This window comes from Halichoeres trimaculatus, unplaced genomic scaffold, assembly GCF_033239565.1.
Source record: "Halichoeres trimaculatus isolate MK-OKI-2021-1 unplaced genomic scaffold, fHalTri1.1 fHalTri1_scaffold_5, whole genome shotgun sequence".
In the NCBI taxonomy this organism is placed as follows: Eukaryota; Metazoa; Chordata; class Actinopteri; order Labriformes; family Labridae; genus Halichoeres; species Halichoeres trimaculatus.
This window is the reverse complement of record NW_027437183.1, coordinates 21,915,599-21,941,614: the sequence shown is the minus strand read 5'-3', so window position 1 is coordinate 21,941,614 and position 26,016 is coordinate 21,915,599. Positions and strand designations below refer to the sequence as shown.

Below are 26,016 nucleotides of genomic sequence, written 5' to 3'. Positions count from 1 at the left end.
GAAAAAAGATGACTAGAATGCAAGGCAGCCAAATAGTATCTTCATATCACCACAACAATCGGACATGAGAAACATTTCTACAAGGTATATTCATTTTTTAAAGTTTGACCACAGCCCATCTGGAATGACTGGAGAACCAGATTTTTTGACCTACACTGCAGCCAGCCACCAGGGGGAGCAGTTTTTGTGGCGACCTCACTTAGAGCTGAGCAAGATGACGTCCATGTTTTTAAGGTCTGTTGTAATACAGGCCTTAGCACATAGTTTAATCTTCTGTAATGGAACCATGTTAAATCATGTTTCCTCTGATTTGACTAAATAAAGTATGAAGAAGCAGAAGAACATTCAAAATCTACCTTTGAGGAACTAAATGTAACAACAAAGCCTTCAAAAATGACATTATTTACCTGTTGTTGTTGTTGTATGTTTTCTTTTCACATTTTTTTCAGTGCCAGTTTATTCATTGTATTAGGCTGATGGACACTAGTTGAAGGCCCCCCTGTAAATTTGTCAAGGGTCCCAAGGGACTCAAGAATCACCTCTGACTCTCTGACTGTAGTGTGCTAGTTTTTGAGAGATAAATTACTTTAAAGCAGCTCTCTATTTGAAATTTCAGTCAAGACTTGCAGGAATCAGCCTTTTTAGGTTTATGAGGGCTGCAGAGCACAACTTTATGTGTTGACCACACTTTTAAAGCTGTGAAAAATTGATGATTCCTTGTGAGCAGTTTGATTTATTTATTTGTTTTTTTTTTCAGAGTTAATGAGTCATGGTATTGGATCTTACTTAGGAACCTAATGCTGCCTGTTGGTTGACTTGAGAGCCTTTCATAATGCTTTTATCACAGAAGGAACAGCTCTTACTGCTCCCACAAATTCTGGGGAAACATAAAACAGAGTCTTACCTGAGAGTGAAGTTAATGAGCTGAGCAGAGCTGGCCATGAGTATATAGAAGGTGGCGATGTCAGTCTTCTTCAGTGGCTTGGAAGAGGTCCGTATGACTATAGCGTTGCCAAGCTTAAGCCGGGAAAGTGTTGCCATCCCTTTAGGCACCTGCAGAAGCCGTACGCTGCCAATCCTCTGCATGGGAGTGACAGGAACGTACTCCGCCTGCTGCTGCGAGCCGCCCCAGCGACTCCCATCCACAAAATTACACTTTCCATTGAGTTTGGGCTGCGCCTGGTAGTACAGCTCAACAGGGTTCCCTGCAGAAGGATCCTGCCTCTCCCTGCTGGTGCCCTCTGACCCTGGGGCAAACCAGCCAAGCGGGGGAGCAAGTTCAGCCATGCAGGTTCCCCTCTCGCCTCCCATGGCACAGGAACCCCTGACCTCCTGAGTCTGCCAGAAAGCATACACTGTCACACACGGTAGCTCATCCACAGCTCCTTCCCCTTGGCCCCAGTCCCTCCCCGCCACATAGAAGAGCACCCGCACTTTGGGCTTGGAGGAGAAAACACGAGGCGTCAGCACAAAGGCCTGGATCTTCCAGTTGAAAATGAAGGCCTCGGGGGCGTTGTAGAGCTTCACGGACTGTACCAGGTCTAGAGGCACGAGCTGCTCAGTGGACATAGAGCTGTAGCTAGCGTTGACAGATGGCTGGCGGCTGGCTCTGAGAATAACAAAGGGCTGCGTGTGACTCTGCATGCTGGAGTTCCTCATGAAGTCCTGCCCGGCCTCCTTCAGGAAGAGATAGTCAGCATCTCGCACCTCATAGCTGACCGGCAGGAAGGCAGGGAAAGGCACTGGACTTCTCGACTCTGTGAGCTCTTTGCTGCTCAAATCTGTGAGAAAAAACACATGAAATATGTTTGGTGACATGAGATGATGTCACAGTAAGACACCTGGACACAAGATAATATCACAAACCTAATTCCAAAAACTGATGGTGTTCAAAATGTTCATGAAAACAGAATTTGATGACTTGCAAGCAGAGGTGTCAAGTAATGATGTAAAAATACTTCATCACCTTACTTGAGTAAAAATTTTGTGTATCTATATTTTACTTGAGTAATTATTTTTTAGCCAACTTTTTACTTTCTACTCCACACATTTTAAAAATACCCTCGCTGCTCCTGTTTCATTCTAGCACCATTTTATTATAAGCAACAACAAACTACTATTTTAATTACTATGACTTAATTGACTGCATATTTTCATATGAAAGGAGCACAATGTTACACATAACTTTATCAGAGCTGAACACCTGATTAAGGACCTGTGGATTTTAACATTGATGTAGTCTTGTTTTGAGTGTGCATAGGGGTCATTTACATTTAAGGAGGTTGTAAATCTTTTTAAGTAAACTTTAGCATGTCATCATCGGCTTTAACCATATTGAACATAATTATCCAACAAATTGTGGCCAGTGAAAATACTGAGTGGCCAGTAACTAAGGGATACCACTAGCCACAGTGGCTGATGAGCAAAAAAGTTAATGTCAAGCCCTGGACACACACCATAATAAGTAATAACCTTTCCTAAAATTGCTGAGATTGCGTCATACGGAAAGTTTCAGTTTAATTGTGGATGGATGAGATATTTAAACGTAGTACCATTCCAACACCTCGTTGGTTTGTACGTAATCCATCACACCTGCACACGCCACAAATCACGCCACATATCAGTGAGGACATAATAGACGTATGTAACTAAGTATGAAGATGTCTGTGGCAGAGACTCAGGAGGGGGGATGAAAACTATAGGCCCATGTGGCATAGTCTAAGCTTTTGACCTTAACTGCACTTTCCACCCCCTTTAAGTTCCTTTACTTTTATACTTTAAGTAGTTTTAAACCAGTATTTTTACACTTCTACTTAAGTAAAATGCTTTAGTTAATCAGAATCAGAATCAGAATCGGTTTTTATTGCCAAGTATGCAGCACATACAAGGAATTTGACTCCGGCAGTTGTTTTCTCTAGTACAAGAGTGGACACAAACATGACACATAAACAGGACAATAAAAAATAGATAAATAAGAAGATGTGGATGTAGAAAAGGGCTGGGATAAAATGTGCAGCTAATACTTCAACGTCTACACAAGTCTTTTTAAACCCAAGTATCTATGCTACTTAAATAATGAATGTGAATAATTTTGACACCTCTGCTTGCAAGCATAATGTAAAATTGTCAAAGAACATATGACATGTTAAAACCACAAAATTACATTCTTTTATAAAAAAAAATATATCTGTGCCTTTCTTAATCTGGTGCCAGCAAAAAGTCTAAAAAAAAAGTAGAATGGGGCAACTAAACACTGAAAAAGTTGTGTAATGCTTAAAAACACCTGAAGGAACATCTTCCATCTAGTGGAGGGTTTATTTACCACAGGTTAGTAACATAACTGGGAATAAAAAGGACACTCCAGAGAGGCTCAGACTCTCAGAAGTAAAGACAGGAAGAGGTTCATCTCTCTGGAGGAGACTGTGCGAGGAAATAATTTAACATTTCAGACTCAGTGTGCTGTGCAAAGACTGTAGAGATTTCATCATCTACAGTACATAATATTATTGAAAGATTCTGAAAATCTGAAGAAATCTCAGTAAAAAAAAAGGGAGCATGGCCAATACTGGATGGCTGATCTTTTCCTGGAAACTACTGAATGAGTTCACGTCCAAAAGCCATTTTACACAGTGAACTCTTCTGGGATTGTTCATTTATTGTATTAAACTCTTGTGCATTTCAGATGCTATTCCATGAGAGGTATAAGCTGGACAAGGTTTCTGTATAAAAACAGGAACTACTCAAAGAAATTCAGCCCCCTAACATGAAGATTAAACACCGTGAAAAAGAGCAGTAGCGTGTCAGGAAGTGACACTTCAGCATGAAAGTTAGCCAAGGCCAACTTATCAACTGAGTGGGGCATCAAGGTATTACACTAAAAGGCCCCTGGGTTTAACCTCGAGAATTCCTGAATAAGAGCATATACGTGAAATAAAGTAAATTACAACAAGAGAAGCTTACAAGCATTTTGGTCTCTGAGGGAGCAATGACTCTGAGGACAAGGCTGCTGATGTACTGTGTGAAACTGTGCTCAGCATACTTTTGTTGCGAGAGCTGGGGGGTGGTTGATATTTGATAAATCTGGTTTAAAAAGTTGGATTATAAAATATTTAGTTTGTGATAAAATGGTTAAATCTTTTTGATCAAGAATCCCAAATTATACTCTTCAATTTCATTGAATCTCTTACAACATGCTTAAACATCACAACCTGTACCTTAAACTTGATGCAAAGACAGGGTAGTTCCTCTTTGTGTATGATAGTATTAAATTTTTCTGTACCATAGCGGCTGACATTAATATTTATTGCATTTGCATGGCTAGGCTGTAATGTTATAATGAAAAACCAATCACCTCCTTCAAAAGAAGCAGACGACTGAACCTGCAGTTGAAAGAAAAATTATAACACCCCTGATGTTGACCCCTCAGCCTCTATCAATCTGTGCACAGCCCCTTGGTATATTTAGCAAAATAATCCTTCTATAGGAAAATAATACACAACAATTTAAAGCCTAATCTGTGGCAGAATTTCTATGTTAAAACTTGTTTACTAATTTGATGATGCGGTGAAAGTAGCGAGTGATGGAAATGTGTCTATAAAAATATATCCTGCTGCATAATGCTGTTATACTCCCATATATCCCATCCTCTGCCCCACTTTCACCTCGTTCACGGATGATCTGCTTCCACTATATGGAGAGGAAAGGTGGGATCTGATACATCTGGCACAAGATTGAAATCAGCCATCAAAAACTGGGATTAAAATGGCTTTGCAGATTGTCATCAGGCTGTGAATATCCAGCAGATCCTTCATGGGAAAAAAAAGCAAGAACTGCGGCATATCGGCACGTGGAGTGAATTTTAATGAAATATTGAGCCTTCAAATTAAGAATCTTCTCTCAGAAGGAAACATTTTATCCAGGAGGATGTGTTTTTATGTATCACATGCATGTTGTTGACAGTATTATGGAACAGTGACTCTGAAAATTACTAGCTTGAGTTTTAAACACTGATATCAAGTGCGTTGACTGAGCTTCTTCACAAGACTGAGAGAAAACAAACGTACTGCACAAGCAGAATCTGATCGGGTTTAAAAGCTTAATGGGGCACTGTCTGCCCAAGCGGAGAAGTGAGCAGAGGCAGAGGTCACCCGGCCATCCAGTGTGTCCTCAATAAACGTCCATGTTTTGATAGAATTATGGAGATTATATCAGCTGACCTGATCGTGCACTGTTGATCTGGTTTCTAATTGCCCTACTTGGTGAATTAAGGCTGAAAAACACTGGTGTTTACTCTACAGATTATGATAAAATGGAGGAAGCTGCATAAGCAAAGTGGAAAAACAACTATTAGTAGCATCTCAGACTTAAACAAAACCATCCTCCCACAGGAGCATTCAAACAAAGAAAACACTTCACAAAGGAGATGGTATCTCAGTTTCTGCACGTTTACAAGATGCATGTGTGAAATGATGACAGAGATGACAGATCCGGGGGCGTCTGTCACTGAATTGTTAATTGTTATTTATCTATTGAGGAAAGCTTGCAGATTTTCTATGTTAATATCAGTGGTCATGTCCCTTATGGTTGCAGCCATCTGAGAGCTCTGTCCATCATCCTTTCCTCTGTTTTTTATCTTTGAGAGCCCATCATGGTGTGTGACAGTTACCACGGCAATAACTATACTGTACGTGTCACAATCATGTCAACCCAGCGGCCCTTGGAGGAACACAACAATGTCTTTTTGTCTGCTCAAGAGTGTCATTCATGTTGTGCGAGTGGGCGACACTCTGCCTGAGAGACCGTGTGCTGGGTGCAGGGGACAGGGGCTGTCCTGGCTTAGCCTTCCAGTGGCCGCAGTGACAGATGTGCTGTTTAATACCAAAGCTGGCAGCAGCTCCGGTTGGAGTGAATATAAACTGGCTCAGTGTCTCCAGGAGGGAGAAAGCACCGCCAATGTAGCAACAATTCACATGCAAGCTCTTCCCTTTACTGTTGGGTGTGATGGGTCAGCTGCACGCTTGTTGTTTCACACGCTTTCCCTTTCGTGAAACCCAAAGGGGAGCGTTTAAATGAGGCGTACAAAGCACGCAACCCATTTGTGAACATGATAGCAGACTTTGCTGGCGCTGTTTGTTTATGATTCATGACGGGCCAGTAGGTGCATCCTACTCCTGTGCCAATACTTTAGATTCACAGATAACAAGAAGTGAATGTCAGCAAAACTCTTCTTCTATGGTGCTCTCATCATGATGAGCATCCTGCCCTCCACTGATAAACATGAGAGCAAATCCGCTGCACCAGCTGTGCCAGCCTCTGAAATCACTCATTTTGAAGACTGAGCTTCTCTTCCTCCTTGGCTGAGTCAGAAAGCATCAGTGTTGCCATGCAGATGATTTTAAAAGCCACCTCTCCATGGCTGCTCTCCTGCAGCCTGAACATGTACAATGCATCGCATTATTTCTTCATTTTGTTTTCTACAGTATGTAGGTTAAGTGCTCCCTCTGACAGAGAAAAAAACAGAACTTTCTCTTTATGCATGGTTATAAATCATAAGTAGTTAATCACATCTTTGTTCCTTTCTCTCAGTGTGAAAGAAAAAATGCTCCCTGAATTAAAGTAGAAAAATAACTTGTTTTTTAGCACATAATTTGAAACTAACACTATTGTATCTGTGAATGATTGCAGAAAATGAGTTTTAGGTTGGGCTTTTCATCCAAAAATGAATACCTGACATTTCAAAATGGAGCTTTTCATGGGCATAATATCCTTTGGTTTCACTCTGTTTTTCCATTTGGCCACTTGTACAAAGCAAATAACGTCAATAACAAAATTATTTTCTTGCATTAAAATAAAGAGGGCCAGCAGCCTCATCTTACTTAACTTTCAAACTACAGCGCAGCGTCTGAGATTTTGTTCTGCGGTGTATCCAAGTAACTGCAAAGTTTACTTGAGGATTAAGACCCACAGATTCATTTCAAAACAATGTTCCCCATCACCAGTTTTAATAACAGCACTGCCGTTTTTAATGAGCTACATTTTACCCTGCAGTTTGTCTTAAAGTTCAAAATTAAAACTCCCTTCATAGGTCAGCTAACTTCCTTTCAGCGTTCTTGTCTTTGAGCATTATTTCTCCAATTGTAATCAATCTTGGTATTATTCTATTAAATTGCACATGGCCTGAGCAGCCTCTTTGAATTCTAATGTGCGGTAATGACTTTTACCATATGTGCAAAACAGCTTGCAGAAGTGAGGCGACTCCCAATGGCATCAAGGGAGACAACAATGGAAGTCTGCATTTTAATCAGTAATTGGGAGATTGAGAGTGCTGCTTGTGTTTCAAAGTTTCACTTTCAAGTTGATTGTTAGAGTTGTTTTTTTTTTTTTTACAATTTATTTAGTTCAGCTTCATGCAGAGCACTTTCAGCAATGCACTGGTAATAATTACTCTAATGTAAGAAAGGGTTGGAAACGATCCAGATGGTTCCCAACATCCCCTGTTTTAAAAAGTGACACCATGTGTTTTTGTTTTTTGGTGGCTGACTTTAGTAACACAATAAACCTCGCAAAGTCTAATCAGGCTGACAGCTTCATGATAATAAGGCCCTTTAATACAAAGATTTCAGTCTTTTGAGGGACTTTCAGACACTTTAATGTAAGATATGGTGGTTAATAAAGAAAACAGAATGGAAAATGACAGAAACTGTCCGAATAACAAGGATTTTAGTCTAAGAGTTGCAGACAGTTGGAGCAACTTTTAGTACTGTGGTTAATTATAAAAGGTCATAACTTCAGAGAGGTATTTTTGGTTAGAAACATAAGCAGTGCTATGATATGAGCCCACATCCAAAGCTTAATCTGGGTGTGTGATCCCAATTAAAAAGTCAGAAGAGTTTGACTCTCTCTGGTTTTCAGATTTAAGGCTTGATAGAAAGTGCAGATCTAAACAAGCTGTCACAAATATGTTGAAAAGCGTCCAAAGTATGTTGAATTCATGATTTGTAGAAAAATATTTTTTCACACAGTTGTTGTGTCCTTTGAATTGTGCTATCGCGGTGAATTGAGTGCAAACAGCAGGCCTGCCTGAGAGCAATTCTCATGGTACGACTTCAAAACCTTGTATCAGTAAATCTTGCAGTGGAGTCTAAGCACTCTTGACAGCATTACAACTGTATCATATACATGTTTCAGGGGGTGTTTTATACAGACATATGAGTATGATGTGCTTATCATATGGGCTGTAATGCTCTGCAGGCTGAGGCTGAGGCTGGGCAGCGAGAGGATGGAGGAGATAAGGAGAGATAGCGAGAGAGGAGGAGAGAAAGGCTTAAGCTTGTGCAGTGATTGGTAGGGATTGCTATGTCCAATGAGACTCTTAAAGCTGCTTTAAAAAATCTCAATTTCTCCATTTTGCTTATGATTTTATCCTCATAAATCAGTCAGCCTGCCCTCCCAGGACATAGTCATCTATGAAACAGTTATAGGCTTTACAGTAAATGCCTCTGTGATGCACTTTTTCCCTGTTTTTCATTATAGAAGTTGAGAGCAGAGATTGTCTGTCTCTTGTTTTACCTCAGTGTGTGAAAATTGGGTCTGCCTGGACATTTCATGAAGGATTGTAACACATCCCATTCAGAGGCGACGTATTTGGCATTAAGGCACGGCCAAAGTAAGAGTGTTTACCCCAGACGAATTTCATCCCTAATGTTTTATAACCCACTCATAGGAGTGACACCCATTTGCCTGAAGTGAGACACACATAGTAATGTTGGAATCTCAGAGATAGTGTTTCAAAGTGAAGTGAGATGAAAGTTGTTGGCATAAATGAGGACATTTATATATTATTTAAAACTCCAGAGAAGCCTGTTTTACTGCTGGTATGGTGTTGCTAAGAAAGGGGGCCCACCTCCCATTGGTAAAATGTGCAGAAGATGGGCAGTCCTGTCTATTTTTTCAGCTGTCATCATTAAACAGAAACAGAATTAATTATCACAATTGTCAAAAGCCACAGGAGACTCCAGATGAATTCACTGCACTTTAACATCACCTGTTTTTGTGCTCTTCTTTGATATCAATGTCTTAAAAACCACAAAAGATACAATCTGGGTCACTAACCTTGTGTAAGAACTGCTGTAATTGTTGCAAAGAATATGTGGAAGACCCTCCAGCTCTGGTAGTAAAGGCTCATTTTGGCATCCAGCGCAGCTCTCTGTTCCAGGCAACTTCCCCGTGTCCGTGGTTTGGGTCTCGTTTCAGCGGAGCATGAAACAGATCGTTTCATCCATTCCTGCAGTTCGCACACTTAACATAATCACACCTGTGGGAGTAGAAATCAGAGTTCAGTCCGTGTTGCAGGCAATATTGACAACGCATCGATTCAGCGGCAGGTTGTGCGTAAAAAGTTGTGCGTAACGATCCCGGAGATGTATCCTTAAAAGACTTCAGTGTACGGTCAAGAGGATTGGGAGTCTCCAGTTGATACAACGTGAAAGAGATGGCTCCGTTTAGATCGATATTCCCCTTGTTAGCGCAATTATCACAACAAATCCCCCGGAATGACTCGGTCCCCCGGTCTGCCTGCGCGGCTGGGGCTCTGCGGTGTTAAACGGCTGTTAGCAGATCACTGACTGTCTTGTGCGCAATCCTCAGGGCACTAAACTCATCATCTGTCACTGTTCATCTGCTCAGGAAGCCACGTCCATGTACGCAGCTGGTAGGATTAACCCTGCGTTGAATGTCATGTCAGAAGACATGATCAGACGTGACGGGGGCTAATGTCTGCTGATTTTTGATCGCTGAATCTGTTAGAGTGAGCCAGTGGACTAACAGTGGAGCGGACAGACCGTGGACGTTATGAAGGATAATTGTTTGGACTCACAGAGAAACTTAAAGCATGGATGGAGAATTCACTGACTGATACTAATTATTTAGGCTCAGAAAACCTTAAAAACAGGAGCGGAAATAATTCGGGGAGTTAACTTTTTACTTCTTTCAAAACTTTGCACTGCTTGTTTTCATATGTTTTTCGTCAATGTGGCTAATACCTGGTGCTACTGTGTTCTCATGTCAGGTAGTGAAATACTGTCGCCTTGCCACAACTCTAAGGCGTCTTATAAAGACTCAGTTTTTTTTCTGATCTGAACTGCAAGGATAATGATCATGAAAAAAAGAGGTTTCATCTCTCTGTCTTTTTTTTTTTTTATCTCGGGATTATGAGTTTCAGTCACAACCCTGAAAAAAGGAGAATAAAGTCAGAATACTGAGAAAAAAATAAAAAGATCAGACATCCCAATTCCTCAGTGGCCCTAAAACTCCTCTGTAGCACTGTTTTACCAGAACAATAGGAAAAACTTCCCCCTTTTATGTATTCCCATGATTCTATTCAAACATGTACGCTGTTTTATTTTTTCTTATTCCCCACCGACACCAAGTGTCACTTCATTTGTAAGTCATCTACTCAGATACTTGCTTGTCAACCATGATTACACTGGGAGTAAAATCCTGCATGTGTTGCAGACATCAAATGAGCCATGACAATCAAACTGAGTAGGAAATATTTGCATCACACTTACCTCATTACCACTGTTCATTCAATATTTAGACATAAGTTCTTACATTATAAATAAAACCCTGCTTGAACACTGTTACATCTTCTTCTACACGCCGCCCTTTAAAAGTGCAGCAGCTCTAATTGTGCTGATTCTCACACCCTGGCGCTCCCTGAAAGGCTGAGAGCATCAGGTGGGTTTTAGTGCCCTCTGATGGTTAGAAACAGTTTTCATGTCATGGAAGCTAAAGGTGAGGAACTGGAATTTGCTTGCAGCCCAGTTGCATCAGAAATTACATGGCTTTCAACTCATTTTAGCTCATTTTGTCAACAGAGAACCTGATGAGGGAATTTATATTCATGCATGTACCCGCACAGCATTTTTTTATGTAGAGGGCAAGCTGTGGGAAAGTGGTGCTAACGCTTGTGCAACTCTTTTTTTGTCTTTCAGGAACAGGGAGCAGATTTCACTTCAGTGAAACACAACCCACATTCCTTTATAGATGCAGAAAACTGTTTTTTTTTAATATATATATATCTGAGACTCAAGAGTTGAGACTAGAGCTCAAACTGACTTTTTCAGTAACTCGTGTTTCTGCAGAGTTGTAGGCCTGTCTGCAGACTTGTAGAGGTAAAGGTAATGGAGCTTTATTTGCTAATAAAGAGGATTAACCAACATATCGATACACGGAGCTTTATGAGGAAACCTGAAAGCATGAAGAGACGAGGGAAGTCGCCATAAGCGTCTGCTGTGAGCTGATGAGCTCCTCGGAGCACTGCAGCACTGTGATAAGCAGCAGCAGCAGCAGCAGCAGCATGTGTGCTGGGGTTGCTCCAGAAAGCTGTATAGTGCTACTCTGGGATCATTTTTATCCCTCTCTATTTACCTGCGACTCACATACAGTCAAACAGCATCTACACCCTGCAATAAGAAAAGGGAAGGAGGATTTCCTCCCCTAAAGTTTGTTGTAGCAGCTCATGCACATCTAGACCAACCACACAGACCTGTGGGCTGATTGAGCAGAACATGAATGCTTGTCATACATGCATACAAATGTTACATAAGATAAAGCCGGCCTGGAGAGATAAAAGTGAACAGACCATCTCTTCCCCTTGCTTGTGTAAATTAAACAGTTTTGACGTGAGAATTTGGCAGCTGAGTAGTTCAGTAATCTTGAACATAAATCTTGAAATAGCTAAGTTACGCTCTTCTTTTCGTAAAAACGAAAACTTGTCACTAGTCACACATTTGTCCATCATTTGAAACGACATTAAGCTGTGCGGGGAAAAAAAAAGGAGAGAAGAAATTAAATTCCGTGACCTTGCTCCAGTGACTTCCACATAAAAAACATCCACAATAGCTCCCGGTTGCAGGGAAAACATATGGCAAAGGCTGTCAAGAATATGTTATGAACACTTAAAGGACAGAGAAACAACACAGGCCTCCGGATATGCAAGTCAGGATGCTGACATAGATGGATGTCGCAGCAGAGATGTGCCTGAGTGCGGGAGAGTGGCCATAAACGGGTGATAGATGTGAGCGCCACGAGGAAGGGAATGTGTTTTCAATGTACATCATCCTTCTGTCTGACAGAAAGAGGTAGCTTCAGCTGAGGTGCATTTAGACACACACCAAGCTCTAATGTTCTCATTCTTATTTCCACTTCAATCTCGGGTAGTGAGCGGTGAAATTTCCATACCTTGACAATAAAGTGGTAAGTAGCCATTGAGGGTTGAATGTATAGAGTCACAGGTAGAGTGTTTACGCCTGTTTGAGAAACAAGATTAATCCACCTGCTTGCATCTGTCACTGTTACTCTCACGAGGTGTTTCTCCTGGTGCCATATGATGTTTTATTTTGTGGAAACTGTTTTCTTTTCCTCTTTTTCTGAGTCATATTTGTTATAAGAGACAAAAAATGTGATGTGTAGAAAGTGGGGCAAGAAAAGGTCTGAAGTTTCTGTTTATGGGACACACACTTTGACCACAAAGTCAAACTAGAGCTTGTGTTAATTGTATCCAAAGATAACATTTCATTTTCCTCTGACTGTTTTAGCTGGCACTTTTCAAGAGTGGCTCGTGTGTTTTTCACTTTCTTGCAAAGCTGTCAGGTTTGTTATTGTCTTGCTAAACATATTTGCTTATTGACTCAACCAATCTCTTTTTCTCCATGAAGCAGAAAGAGAATTTCAACACAACTCTCTGCTGCGTTTGATTTTTTTCTTTTTGAAGTTTGTTTTTCGGTTGGTAAAGCAGACATCACTTGTACAGAGGCTAAAGATTGCACTGGCGATGGTGGTCAGTGGTATCAGTGGTCTTGCTTTCAATTCTCGGTCTCTCTCAAGTTGCCTTTCAAAATAGAAAAAGCCCCAAAAATAGTTGGAAAAGCGCCAGTAGCCTTAAAATTTGCTTTGAGACCCATTTATACTTTCTTTAAATACGTAAATGTAAATGCTTTTCAAACGATTTTCCCTTTATTGCTCACATACTTCCGTCCATTCTTTACGTTGGTATAGATGTTGACCAATAGATCCACCAGGGGCAGCTCGAAGTCATACGTTTATGATAACAACAAACTCAAAAACGAGCAGGGCGACGGTGGAGGAGGTATTGCTAGTGTACCTGTAACAAATAAAAGACAAAACAGAGGTAGCGTTGTAGGACGCGGTGGTTAGAGACACTGTTAAATACATTGGCGAAAGTTCTGCCATTGTTATTACTTCTTTGCGTTTCACTGACGCGACATATCCTGAAGTATCAGCAACACTGCCCCATGGTTTCCGGTGGTACTGCTCCGTTTGGTCCGTATCCGGAAACGTGCAGAAATACGGACAAAATGAACGCAGAGCACGAAGAAGAAGGCTTCATTCGTATCCATATCTGTATTTCACGTTGAGCATGGGCCTTTAGAGTAACTGTAGTTTTCCCGTTAAACTTTTAAAAATATATATATATTTTAGGGATTTTTGCCTCCAATACCAGGCAGAACAGCTGAAGGGAGATAGTAAATGTGGGTAGTAGTAGAGAGTGACATAAAGCAAAAGGTCAACGCTGAGAGTCCAACCAACGACCACTGGGACCAGGATCGTGGCCTCAGCACAAGGGGTGTGATTAAAATTTTGGCTGCAAACACACTCATTCCAGGAACTTAAAGCTCCTGTGAGGAATTGTAGAACAGACTGTGATCAATACTAAAGCCTCCATATGACCTACCAAAGCTTACCACAGCATCAGCAGCAGGCTTGACCATCTGTCCAGCCCACTCCACTGTACCCCCACTCTGGTGGGGTACAGTGTGTAACAGCAGGGTGCACAAACAGACTTTTTTCTGATTTTTTCTTGGCAAAGATTCTCAATGACAGGTGCACTGTCTTTGAAAGAAGCCACGTTAAGATTGTATTCCTGATGTAAACAGGAAGTTCATTTAAACAGCATACTTAAAACACAAAATAGATCAACAACAACACTCGTTTTAATGACCATCTCATTCAGGAGATGTTGCTTTCATCTGATCATTGCAGAAACATCAGCAATTGTTTTTTGTTTTTGTCACCAACTAAGCTTAAGCATAATATGCTCCAAGCATCACCCTGGTTTGAAAGTTGTAGAGTACTTTTTAGTACTTTTTAATGTTCCCCCTGAAAAGAAGATCCTCCCATGGAAGACTAACTTTAATTAGCAAAAAAATAATTGTAACTTGCCTGTTAGTTTTGTTCAGAGCAAGTTTTAAGATATGGTAAAGTTTTGATGGTTTTTAATTTAAGTTTTAAAATGTTTCTGTTTCTCCCTCAAAAAATCAACCCTTGCGCCAACTTTGCTAAAGGTTGCTGAAATTTAATTAACTCAAACGGAGCCTGGTGCCATGTGGATTTTTGATGCTCAGTTTTTCGTCTGATGTAAGGCAGAGTACCTTTGCTACACTGCCAGTGAGGTGACCTGAAAAAAAAAGACTTTTGTCTACTTTGACACTGGACTACTTATGTCACACAAGAGCTTAGAGATAAGGTGACTATATAGGGAATAAGGAGAGATGTGCTGTTTATTGCCTCTTTGATAGTAATGTATTGAACAAAGGATCATGTTGCGCTTTAAAACAAACAAAAATAGATACACAATCCAAAAACCCAGAGTACACCTACTCCAGCTTTAGATAAAAAAATGACTTCTCAAAAACCATGCCAGTCACCACATACAATTACAGTTAGGGATGCTCCCACCTGCAGAGGACTCTGTACTTTCCCACCAAATAAACCTTCAAAGAGCTCACAGTTCAAACCAGAGTGAATTTAAGTCCCTCTTCTCATCCTGCTACAGCGCACTTTTCTATTATACTCTTCAGCAGAAGACAAATCTTTGATATGCTGGATGCTTCTTCCCATTAAACAACAAAGAAAATGGCTTTTGTGTCCTTAATAGGAGGGAGGCGACTGCAGGCTTTTTTATATTACATGTCTGTGCAGCCTCCCCTGCACTCCCACACAGCCTGCTCTCCAAACATTAATAGCAAGTCTGTAAAACTTGAAAGGTATAAAGCAGAGACCTGAGCAAACACAAGCTCAAATACACCCAGGACCAAGGTCTGTGTTTGTTCCCCAAGGACCCACGGGAGAACAGGTCTGCCTACTAATGTCAACCAGACACAGAACAAACACAAATTTTAAATAATGATTTTTTTAAACTGTGATTGTCCTTTGATGAACTGACTGTCCACTGAAATAGTTATACAGAGACAGCTTCACAAACAAGGATGAAAGACCTGACAAGGCTGCAAGATGACGTGCCGATGCTTATAACAGCAAGCCTGCTTATTATTAGCTCACTCCTTTATTTAAATAACAGACCAATAGTTGTTTCCTCTAAACTCTTGAGCAGAGAAATGCTGTCTGCAGCCTCCTAATCCAGTTCAAACTGGGCCATGAGAGACAGCTCTCCATGTTTGGGTTGAATACCCCCAGGCAGCCGAGAAAGAGTTTGTTCAGCCTAATCTCTGCAGTGTGATGTGTGACTTGTTCCCCTGCTGTCGTACTCATGTAATCTGCTGTTTGTGCCACTTTAAGTCCGGGGAATAGCGAGGGGTTGAAGCGAGAGACTACATGATGGGAAACTGTCATCTCTGTCCCATCGATGGGTGCTGCCAGTATCCTGCTAATCCCCTGAGTAATCCCACCACCACAACAGAGAAATCAGACACACCAAGTCAGGCAGGCACGGCCGCGTTCTGCAGCGCTCTGCATGGCCGATACAGGCTGTGGTAACGCACACAAGCATACGCACACAGTCTAAACACAACCGCAGCAGCCACTTTACATAAAAATTGGCTCTCACGCTTGATTGACGACAGAATTGATGTTTACATGTCTCGACAAATAACTAAAATGCATGAAGCAGCTGAGCATCATTTGCATTTTGAGTGAAATTGAGTCATTTCTTGGGCAAAAGTTAAGAAAAAAGAAAAACCTGACATGATTGTCAAATTGCGATTGAGATCTGTGACATGTGACTGTGTTGCTTTTCAACTTGTAAAAAACAGTTACCTAAAACAAGGTCTCAAAACAAATAGTTGATCATTTTCTTAAGTAGCCTACTGTCTCCCTCTTAAAGAACAAGCTGAGAAGTTCCTGCGAGAGGGTATTAATTTGAAGTCTGTTTTTCTTCTTGACTGAATCAATGTGCAAGGAAGCAGAAGATCTTAAGGATCATTGAGCTGATGTAGAATTCCTAAAGACAGGGTTTGTTATCACCCCCTGCTCTGACTCACAGCTGTGTGAAAGGCACAAAGCAGATGGGTAAAAAACAGATGTTTCACTGCTTCACTGCCATGAAACCATTTCTCTCTCCCGTATTTCTCCTTTGTGCCTAATGAGGAAGCTTTGATGTCACTAAGACAAATAAGTCTTTCCACAGGCTGCCATCTTGACAATTACCCAAGAAATATGTTAACAAAACAGACATGAAAGAATAATAGGGTCTTGACATCTGAGGATTTGTTGCCTTTTGACGTCAAAAGACAAAAAAACACATCTCAGGCAATTATCAAACAGTTAGTTTGTCTCCCTCCAAGATCATTAGTTTCAAACAGCAGCTCCATGTTTTAATAATCGTCTCATTAGTTTCCTGTTTGGATTTCTTCAGGAGGTTTGAGAAGAAATTAAACATGGGATGCTGTTTTCAGGCTATAATGATGCTTACATATTTCACAGAAGACTCATTATGATCCCTCGTCTATCTCCTTCATCTATTATTTACCAGAGATTAGACTCAGAACTGTCGTAATAACAATGTGATGGATTGACATGTTATCCAAAAAACTGGTTCATGTGTCCTCCAGGATGAATTTTAAAAACTGAAGGGTGTCCTCATGTTGCCTGTAGAGGTTAATTTCCAGGTCAGATTTTGTTATTTATCACAAGACAAGATTAGCCGTAGACCACACTCTCATCAGCTAATTTGCTTTTAGTGCTGATAGTAAAATGATAACAAGAAAGTCTGTTATTAAATTTTCTGTCTTCATTCGTCTGAACATATGGCGAAAACGAATAAGCATACACTGGCTTCGTGTCCACAGTGTTCACTACTTGGACCGACTCCAACCCCCCATAGAGACAACTGGCAAAGATTAAGAATGGATAATTAAGCTTTATGTAGTTGACTCTAGTATCTAGATTTTGGATGACTTCTCAAACCCCATACTAAGGCTCCATCCTGTTGGCAGATCCCCGCAGTGGTATTTTTTTCTGGCTGCCAGTAGGAATGTGTTCAAGCATATGAAGTTATGTTATCTCTCCTTTTGCAGAGTGGGGTCACAAAGTGCCTCACAAAAAAAATCACAGCAATAACAAAAAAAAATGCAATTAAAACAATAAAAAGACACAAAAAAATTGAGTAATAGTTGAATAATGCCAAGTCTGCTTCTGACACACTGTACAGTATATGCTTACAAATGATGGAATCTAATCAAGCACTCCCATCATGCATTGCACTAATGCAGTGGTTCTTAAACTTTTTTCAGTGATGTTCCCACTGTGAAATTTTTTATTTATTTTTTTTCTGCCAAGTGTCCCCTAACAACGCTAACGCTGGAAATCATGAAAAGAGAGGGACAAAACAATATGACTACATCAACTTTGAAATAAAAATAACTAAAGACGAGTTGAGAAGGAAAGATTTGTGCACACAGAAATAGCTGTCAACTTAAAGTGCCCTCGATTGGTATCAAAATAAAGGAATGTACTCAAACCAAAATTACTAACTTAACGACAGATTAACATTTCTCTCAAAAATGACAAAAGCTTAATTTTGAATACATTTGTTGAAAAAAATTAAAATGCTGATTTTTGCTGAATTTTGCTATCGGCACACACTGTACGGTGAGTACATTTTTATCTGACTCAGTGGTGCAGAAGATATTAGTATTGTTTGATTGTCCAATCAGAGACACAGCTCAGCTCACGTGACCGACAGGTGCCCTGAGCTGTTAAAAAGGAGGCTCAAAGCCAGGGTTATATCAAATGTGGCTGCATAAATGGATTGTCTTCATTTCACTGTATCAGGAACAGACGGGTGATGTTGTGGATTCTATGTCCATGTTTTAAACAGTCTATGGTTGAAACTTGTGGGCATAAATCCCATCAAAGTATATTTTTCCAAATATTGACAGTATTTCGCTGGTTCTGGCTTTGTGCCTTCAGCAGCATTGCTGCTACGCTTCAGTCATGATGCTGTTATTTGTGTTGTTTCCCTGGTATAAGGGAGACTATCATTTTGGGGATGTCTAAAAAATTAAAAAACCTACTGGATGTAATATTTACTTGATGAACTTAAAGTTATATTTGATTCAAACACTGATTGAATACAATACACATACCCAGGGGTACATGTGCCCCCATTCGCGAACCACTGCACTAAAGCATGAGGAGCATCAATGACATTACCAGTATAAAGATAAGGACCCCAGAAGTCTCAGAAAGTTTTTTTCACTTCTCTTTGCATTTGCATGAGGTGACCATGGGGTCCATGATAAAGGCATTATCAGATAGTGAGTTAGGCATGAATGAGTGAATGATTTCATCTCTTCAAGTGTTCAAAAATACTTTCCCATTTGAAGTGCTTTTCAGATAACATCCAGCTCGTCCAGTGTCCTCTCTTTAAGGGATGAAATAGATGATAGAGGACCAGGTTTGTTTTTATGGAGGCATCAGTGGCTCCAAGACAGAGATAGTGGATTAAATCTCTACTACAATACAGATTGGCTGACAGATGTAGAGGTCAGACAAGGAGACTAGACAGACTGTTATTTAAGTTTCTGGCAAGCTGAGAGGCCTTGACCCAAATTTAATATGTTTGCCAAGAGGACATGTACATACTGAGTATGAGGCAGCTGCTGGATGCACACCTTAGAAACAAGACAGATGATAAAGCAGCGTCTGGCCTCATCTCTAGTCTGACAAGTGAACTAAAGGGCAAAGATGACAGGTTATTTAAGTGCAAGGACAGTTAAGTACAATGCAGTAAGACAGCAAAGATATTAATCCACTTTGAGAGTGGCCCATAAATGTTACCCAAAGGACCTAAAGGCTGATGAGGTTGATGGAGGGGTCAGTGCTAGTGAATTGCAACACCCCATTGGCTGAACATTAAGGTCATGAGCTAGACCTTGGTAGAATCAGATTGTCAAGGATGAGAGGTGCCGTGGGCGACGTTCAATAAAACATGAGAGCAATCTTCTCACCAGGAGTAAAAGTGCTTGGCAGTTCAACTCCAGGCGGCCTGAACAGATTTCCCCTGTGAGCCAAAAACTCTGCAGCTGCTCATTCACCACGGCGGGCAATCCAAGCCGCCATCAAATCGACAGGCGTCGCCAGAAATAGTGCTGGAAATTGGTCAAGCTATCACACAGTATCTGACCTCTGACAAAGCTTATCTTGCACAAGAAAACGTATGGAGCTGAAATGATAGTGTCTGTCTGCTCTGGCTCCTCTTTCTGCCTCATTAGTTGCTGATATTGGATAGGTTATCTCAGCTTACAGCACATTTTAAGGTTGCAGCTGGCTCACCTTATCCTGGAAAAAGCTGCGGCAGAAAGGTTACAGTTTTGGGAGAATATCACAACTGAAACTTCCTTTTGAATATGATGATTAAAAATCCGCCTGCTGCTTCCCCTGCATGTCTCCTGTGTAGAAATGAAGGTGTGTCAATGATGGCTACATCCTGAGTTTGCTCCATCGCTGAAGACTGCTTGCTACAGGGCATGAAATGAGGAGACAGATGATAAGCTTCTCCCTCACGCTCTGGGGAACACAGTCAGCCATGATGGAATGAATCATGACGGGAAGGAATCTCAGAGACAGATAAGTGTGTATACACCAAGCACCACACGCTGCATTCTAAACCACAATACAGACAGATAGTCGTCTTTTTGTACACGGACATCCAAAACTTTTTGTGTTTAAGTTGAAGGTAAATTCCTGCACAAGAGCAGGAACAGCAGCCTTAGTACCAGAGCAGCAAGTGCAAACTGTAAACATCAAACATCCATGTTTGCCCCTTCAGCATCCTTAAAGAGCCTGTGCAGGACCAGAGGGGCTCCACATCTTAAGCCCAATTTCCCTTTCACTGATAGAGTGCCAAATTCCAGGAATAACCTGACGATCAGGTCCAGAGGATTAACGGGAATATACTCTCGCAAAAAGTCACAGATTTCTCTTACACATCCAGAGGGTGGTTCAAGGGAAAAGGCCAATGAGTTGATGTCACAGCTCAACTTTAATTTATGTATATTTCTTTTGGTGGAAGCTCACAACAGCATGACATGCAGGCTGAGCAGTTAGTCAGCCATGTTATTAGATTTTTTTTCCTTACGAGGGAGGATGTTAAGAACTGGAGGAGTTTTAAGGCTGGCAACACGTCAGTCAAACTGCAGGTGAATAGACAGATATGACAATGTATGTAATCATGTTAAGTCAAACAAATGATCAAGAGAAACCTGTGAGTGTCTAAATATTCAATCAGAGGGGTGCAGCAGCGCAGCTGTGCTGCCATCTAGTGCTGCAAGGCCGCACCTCACTGCTGGTTGAGTTGCAGCAGGATGTGAAATGAATTCAGCTCTGGAATACATTCTTTTTTTTTTCATTTATCTGCTCTGAAGTATGTGTGTGTGTGTTACAGTGTATGTGTGTATGTGTGTGTCTGGTCTATGTGTGTGCCTGTGCATGTCACCGAGGATTGCGTCTCGGCACACACTCTCACACAGAGAAAGTGCCAGGAGTGCACATGTCTGTGGAAGGGGTGATCCCAGAGGGAATCAAAGCCACAGTCCTGGCAGTCTTAGAGCAGAGCTCTGCCTTTTAACTTCCCAGCGTGTATCTGTTGCTCCGCTTTTTTGACTTGTTCTCGTTTCACATTGATTGTTTGGAGTTCAAACACTTTGCAAATGATGAAATACATTACATCAAATGAAAGATTCAGACTTATCTAGAGTGGTGCCCTGGCAGGAAGACAGTTTTTGTTTTTATTTCTGAGATTTGAAATATAAGTCACAGAGATTTTCATCTGATGAACGAACAGAAATTACATTTTTCCTCAAATTAAGTTTGGAATCGTTTTTCTAAAAAAACAAGTTCTTAAAAAAACTAAAATTCAAAGTGTTTTCTGAGTTATTACTGATAGACCCTTTTTCTGGTACTGATTTCCCTTGATGTTTAATTCATTTCATTTTCTTCATTTCTTAACCTCCTTATATAAATTGTTTGTTTAGCCACAGTACACACGTACCGTATTTAATGTAGCAGAGCTGTTTTCGGTCATTACACTGTACAGCTGCTGTCTATTTATTTGTTAATTAACTATTAATTTATTCATTCACTAAGAAATTGTGTACATCAACTTGTAATCAATTTATTTACAATTCAGTAACTCAGCTTGAAACTCAGTCACTCAGTTACAACAGTTAACAGTTACTGTCAGCTAATTTACCCAATGAGTGCGTGCTAATGTTATCACCCACCTTCTTACTTTAACTGTATAACAGCTGATTGATTCTCTCACATCATGATCAGCAAAATTATCTTTTAGCTGTTTATAGAGTTGATTTTTACTTGTTGTAAATAAATTCATATTTAGCACATTATGTTTCGCATATTTAGTGAATAGCTACTTAATGTATACACCAGGGGTGGCCAACCAGTCAGAGACCCACAGCCACAAAAATTACTGTGGTACTACAAAGAGCTACATCACACACGTGGTCTTGCAAACACACTTCTTCTCACACATAAACCAAATGACATAAAATGAAAGTCAATGCATTTCCATCTATCTATCTAGATAGCTATGAGCACATGAGCAATTGAGAGGGGCGCATGTAGAGAAGAGAAACTGAAATTTAAGTATCGATCTCATCACCCAAGTATAGATCAATAGTGATCTCAACGTAGCCATAAATGTTTCAATATTTTGGATTGATCAGCACACCACTACTCATAACACTAAACATATCCTTTTTTTTTTTTTTTTAATGGACCGAAGAGCCACACACTAAGAGGCAAAGTGTCACGTGAGGCTCACGAGCCACAGGTTGGCCACCCCTGGTATACACATATCTATGTTTTTATATCTTTTAGCAGCTTTGTAATTCTGCTCTATGGAAATGCTAACAAACAGGGTGTCATTGTACAGTATGTCTTCGTGAGGCTAATGTTGTCAATAAGTTTGGAAACTTGGGTTAAACAGGTGTGCAGCATTACAGAGAATCTTCCCTTCATTTTAGGGAACCCAGGCTGAAAACACACCCGGCTTCATTCAATTTGTTAGTCAACAGACATGTATTTTTCTTGCGAACTTCTTTGATCCCTTTGCCGATCCGTACATCATATGGTAATTTACAGCATGCAGCCTGTGAGCACTGTCTAAAAGTTGGTGCTAAGTTCATGTTTGCCATGCCACTTAGTGTGTTAATAACAGCCAATGTGACAACCTTTTCTGCTAGTATTATGGTTATTGATGTGGCAGGGTAATTAAAAAAGCAAAGCTGTTGGATTGTATGAGCTGGATATTTACACTGCTGTTAGAGCAAATGATGGCTTTATTCAATCAAACCACTGAGCACAAGCACTTGGCATCTGTGTCTCCACTACTTAAGATTTGAGACTTTTTTATTTCTATATCTTATTCAAATACTGCTGCAGCTGCTTCTGCTTGTTTAATGGTTTTATTTATATATGCATATAATATTTATTTTGACGGCTAAAACGGTGTCAGGGTAAAATGCACTCACTGTACTTTTAATATGAAGTATAATCGGTAAAATATGCATGAACTGAATTCTAAGTCTGACATCCTCCAACCATTTCCCTCCTCAGATATCTCTGAACAGACTGACGAACAGAACTCCAGACTAATTTTAGCTTCTCAGCACTTACATTGGGCAAAAGCAGAAATAGTCATTTTTCAGACCTACAGTTGAATATTTATTGTCACCACAGGTGATACAGACGTCACCTGCAGCTTGGTTATTGCCCTGCTGTCCTCCACAGGCAGCTGCTGTTGTTCTGCGGCTCTTCTCGGTGATCGACTGTGTGTCCAGCTGCATGGGCCACACCCAGACAGAGCCACTTATCACTCCTGAGCAATAGTTGACCTGGGAAAAGAGACGCCGCCTGGATGGCGCACTGTGTCATCTGTCAGCTGGCCACACAGGTGAACCTAAGGATGAGAGCAGTGGAGCAAAACTGAGATTTAGAGCCCGCCTTCCTTACATTATCTCCCTTCACACCACTGCACCCATTGCTTATTGTGTGCAACTTCTTGGACCAAAAAGCCACTGGATGAGACTTTACATCCTGAGGAATAAAGGGGGAAAAAGACCTGCAATGACTTTAGGTGCCCCCTATTTTTGTTGCGTTTCCTATCAGCAATCAGCACCCAGACTTCCCTATTCATTGAGTACAATGAGTGTCAGGAAACCTGCCTTGTCAGCACTAATGCAAGGACAGATTGACAACTCTGCACTGATGCCCGCTAGACAAATCTCTGTACGTTTAATCTCATTCAAGGAGAGGAGGTTACATTTTGATTGCAAAACTACTCATTTTCACTTGACCTTACCTTGCAGCTTTCACTACAGAGCCAACGGATGACTCAATGTAGATTAAATACAATGAAAGTGATTTTTTAATCCAACTTCTGCTTCAAAGTAATATATAGAAGTGACCTCGGGAAAGCCAACCTGCATAAAAAAACCAAGCTCTTTTCATAATTGTCTGCATGTGGAGTTCAATCATCTGTTCAGTGTGCTGTGTGTGGGGCTGTGCGGACGGACACATCTCTCCATCCAGGCAGAGCAGAGGGAGGGAGGCCACGTTCAGTGGAGCTGACAGGTACCCAGCTCTCATCCAATGTGATTTATTTCCACGCAGAGCTTGGACGTGGCCAGTGCATCGGCAGGTCAATTTGGTTTGGGTAGAAGAAGAGTTGTCTGATTGATAGAGTGGGGGCCGGCCATGTTCTCTACGCTTGGCTCCCCCTCCATCAGGGCTCCTGCTATGGCCGATTAATCCTCAGCACACAGAGAAGAGGCTCTGGCAGGGATTTCTTGTGTGTGTGTGCGTGTGTGTGTGTGTGTGTCCGTGTGTGTGTGAGTGTGTGTCCGTGTGTGTGTGTCCGTGTGTGTGCGTCCGTGTGTGTGCGTCCGTGTGTGTGCGTGTGCTTGGGTAAGCCTCCTTCTCTGACCTAAGACTGCCTCCTCCTGGATGCAAGCTGTCGTCTGGTTCATTCTGGCATGGATGCATCTTGTTAGTCTAGACATTTTCAAATATTTCCATAACATGAAGCCAAGAAAGTTATGTAGTTTGATCTTTTTCCTGCTTTACTTACAAGGCTCTGCAGAATTTGAATTAATCAGACACACCGCTGCCACCACTAGATGGCAACGTCAGCTACAATCAAGTTGGTGTTTAATTAACTGACGGAAGAAAAGATTAGTTAAACCTTTCCTGTTCCAACAAATATATTTTTATCAGTGTTTAAAGCTCAAATCACAACATCACTCACTGGATTCTGTCACCTGCGCTGGTTTCTGTTGTCACAGCAGGGGGCTTTTACACTCATCATGGAAGTGCAGAGTGGTTAAAAAACAACCCACACATACACCCACCATATTGAAACTGGTGCCTCCAAAGGTTGAGATTTCAAAATAGTTTTGAGTCATCAAGCAAGTGTGCAGGCTCATCTTCTTCCTCCTGTCTCAGGGGGTGTAAAGTGTCTTTCCTGACCTTCCTGCCTCCCTCAGTCTGAATCTATGGTTTAAACAGCCCTCTGACGAGCTTATCGCTATCTTCTCCCTGGAGAGCCGTTACGTTTCAAATGTGCAAATTTGAAATTATCCCACTAATGAGATTGTGAGTGTTTATGAACGACTCTAAATATAACCATTTTATTTTCGCACAGTTTGAATACGGATGTTTTGTGGATTTTCGAGAGTGTTGACTGATCCCAGTGGGAGTGATAGAAGCTGGATGTTTCATCCAGTCATCAAATAATTAAGAATTTCAAGCATTGATTTTTACTGTGAAAAAAAGAAATCTTTCAACCAAATTTTAGTTTCATACAAAAAAAAACAAAAAACAAATAACAAACTCTTATTTAAGGCTTAAGCTTTTAATTGCCTTTGAATCAAGTAAGGCTAATGATTTGGATCCGTCATCCCAGGCCTGAGGCAAACTTTTTTATGTAGTATTAATTTGCCACATTCAGCTCATATTTTTGACCATCAATCACTTGTTTAGGCTATGAATTTAACCCTTTAGTCATCAATTATTAAAAAAAACACTAAAACCGTTGATCCATAACTTTGAGCTCATAGTTACAAACAATCATGATGACGTTTTGCTTGGAAAAACACTAAAAAGTCAGTCCTCCTCAGCAGAACTAAACAGCATTCATAACCTTTATGATAAACTTTAATTTTATCACTGCTTTCTGTTATTTTGTTAAATTGCTACATCAGTGTGTGTTCTGTTTTGACCTTTTTTGGCTAGATATAAACATTGTATGTGATCACGTTGCCAAAAAGAGTGTGTGGTGTCTATACTGGGACATTCTGTATGCTTTTTATGGATAAATATAAAAACGTGCTCAACAAAAGATTCTGTCTGTGCTAACTCTGCTAATGCAATCCTCTCCCAGGTTACCAGTCTTACAGTGTTTTCCTGTTAACTCTGTGACCATATGTTAAGATGTTAAATAAAGCAAGCATAATTTTAAATAAATCATTAGCCTGAACAGTTCACCTCAGAATTTGTGACTCTTCTTACACAACTAGTAAATCAATAATTTCAGAATATTCTTGAGGTCCATACACTTACTCAGTGCCTCAAAAAGTTAGATGAACCTCAGTCTTCGATGTGCTGGTTTAATCGGGTGATAAGGTTTAATTTTTGAGTTTTATTAAATGTTTTGAGCTGAATTTTTAAACCACA

The 26,016-nt window shown here is 40.7% G+C and overlaps 1 protein-coding gene across 3 annotated transcripts in view; it reads right to left on the bottom strand.

The window, feature by feature from the left end:
* LOC141790872 (transmembrane protein 132D) overlaps positions 1 to 26,016 on the bottom strand; it is a 64,137-nt gene that overhangs the window by 35,675 nt on the left and 2,446 nt on the right. Inside the window, exons 3-5 of one of the 3 annotated variants that reach the window (XM_074671013.1) lie at positions 23,039 to 23,242; positions 9,112 to 9,313; positions 905 to 1,781 (exon numbers count right to left, since the gene is read on the bottom strand). In XM_074671013.1, coding sequence (XP_074527114.1) covers positions 905 to 1,781; positions 9,112 to 9,277 — 1,043 coding nt within the window. In that variant the 5' untranslated portion in view covers positions 9,278 to 9,313; positions 23,039 to 23,242. Of the gene's footprint in view, positions 1 to 904; positions 1,782 to 9,111; positions 9,314 to 10,568; positions 10,628 to 23,038; positions 23,243 to 26,016 lie in introns of those variants that run through there. The other 2 variants (XM_074671015.1, XM_074671014.1) reach the window with 2 other exon arrangements.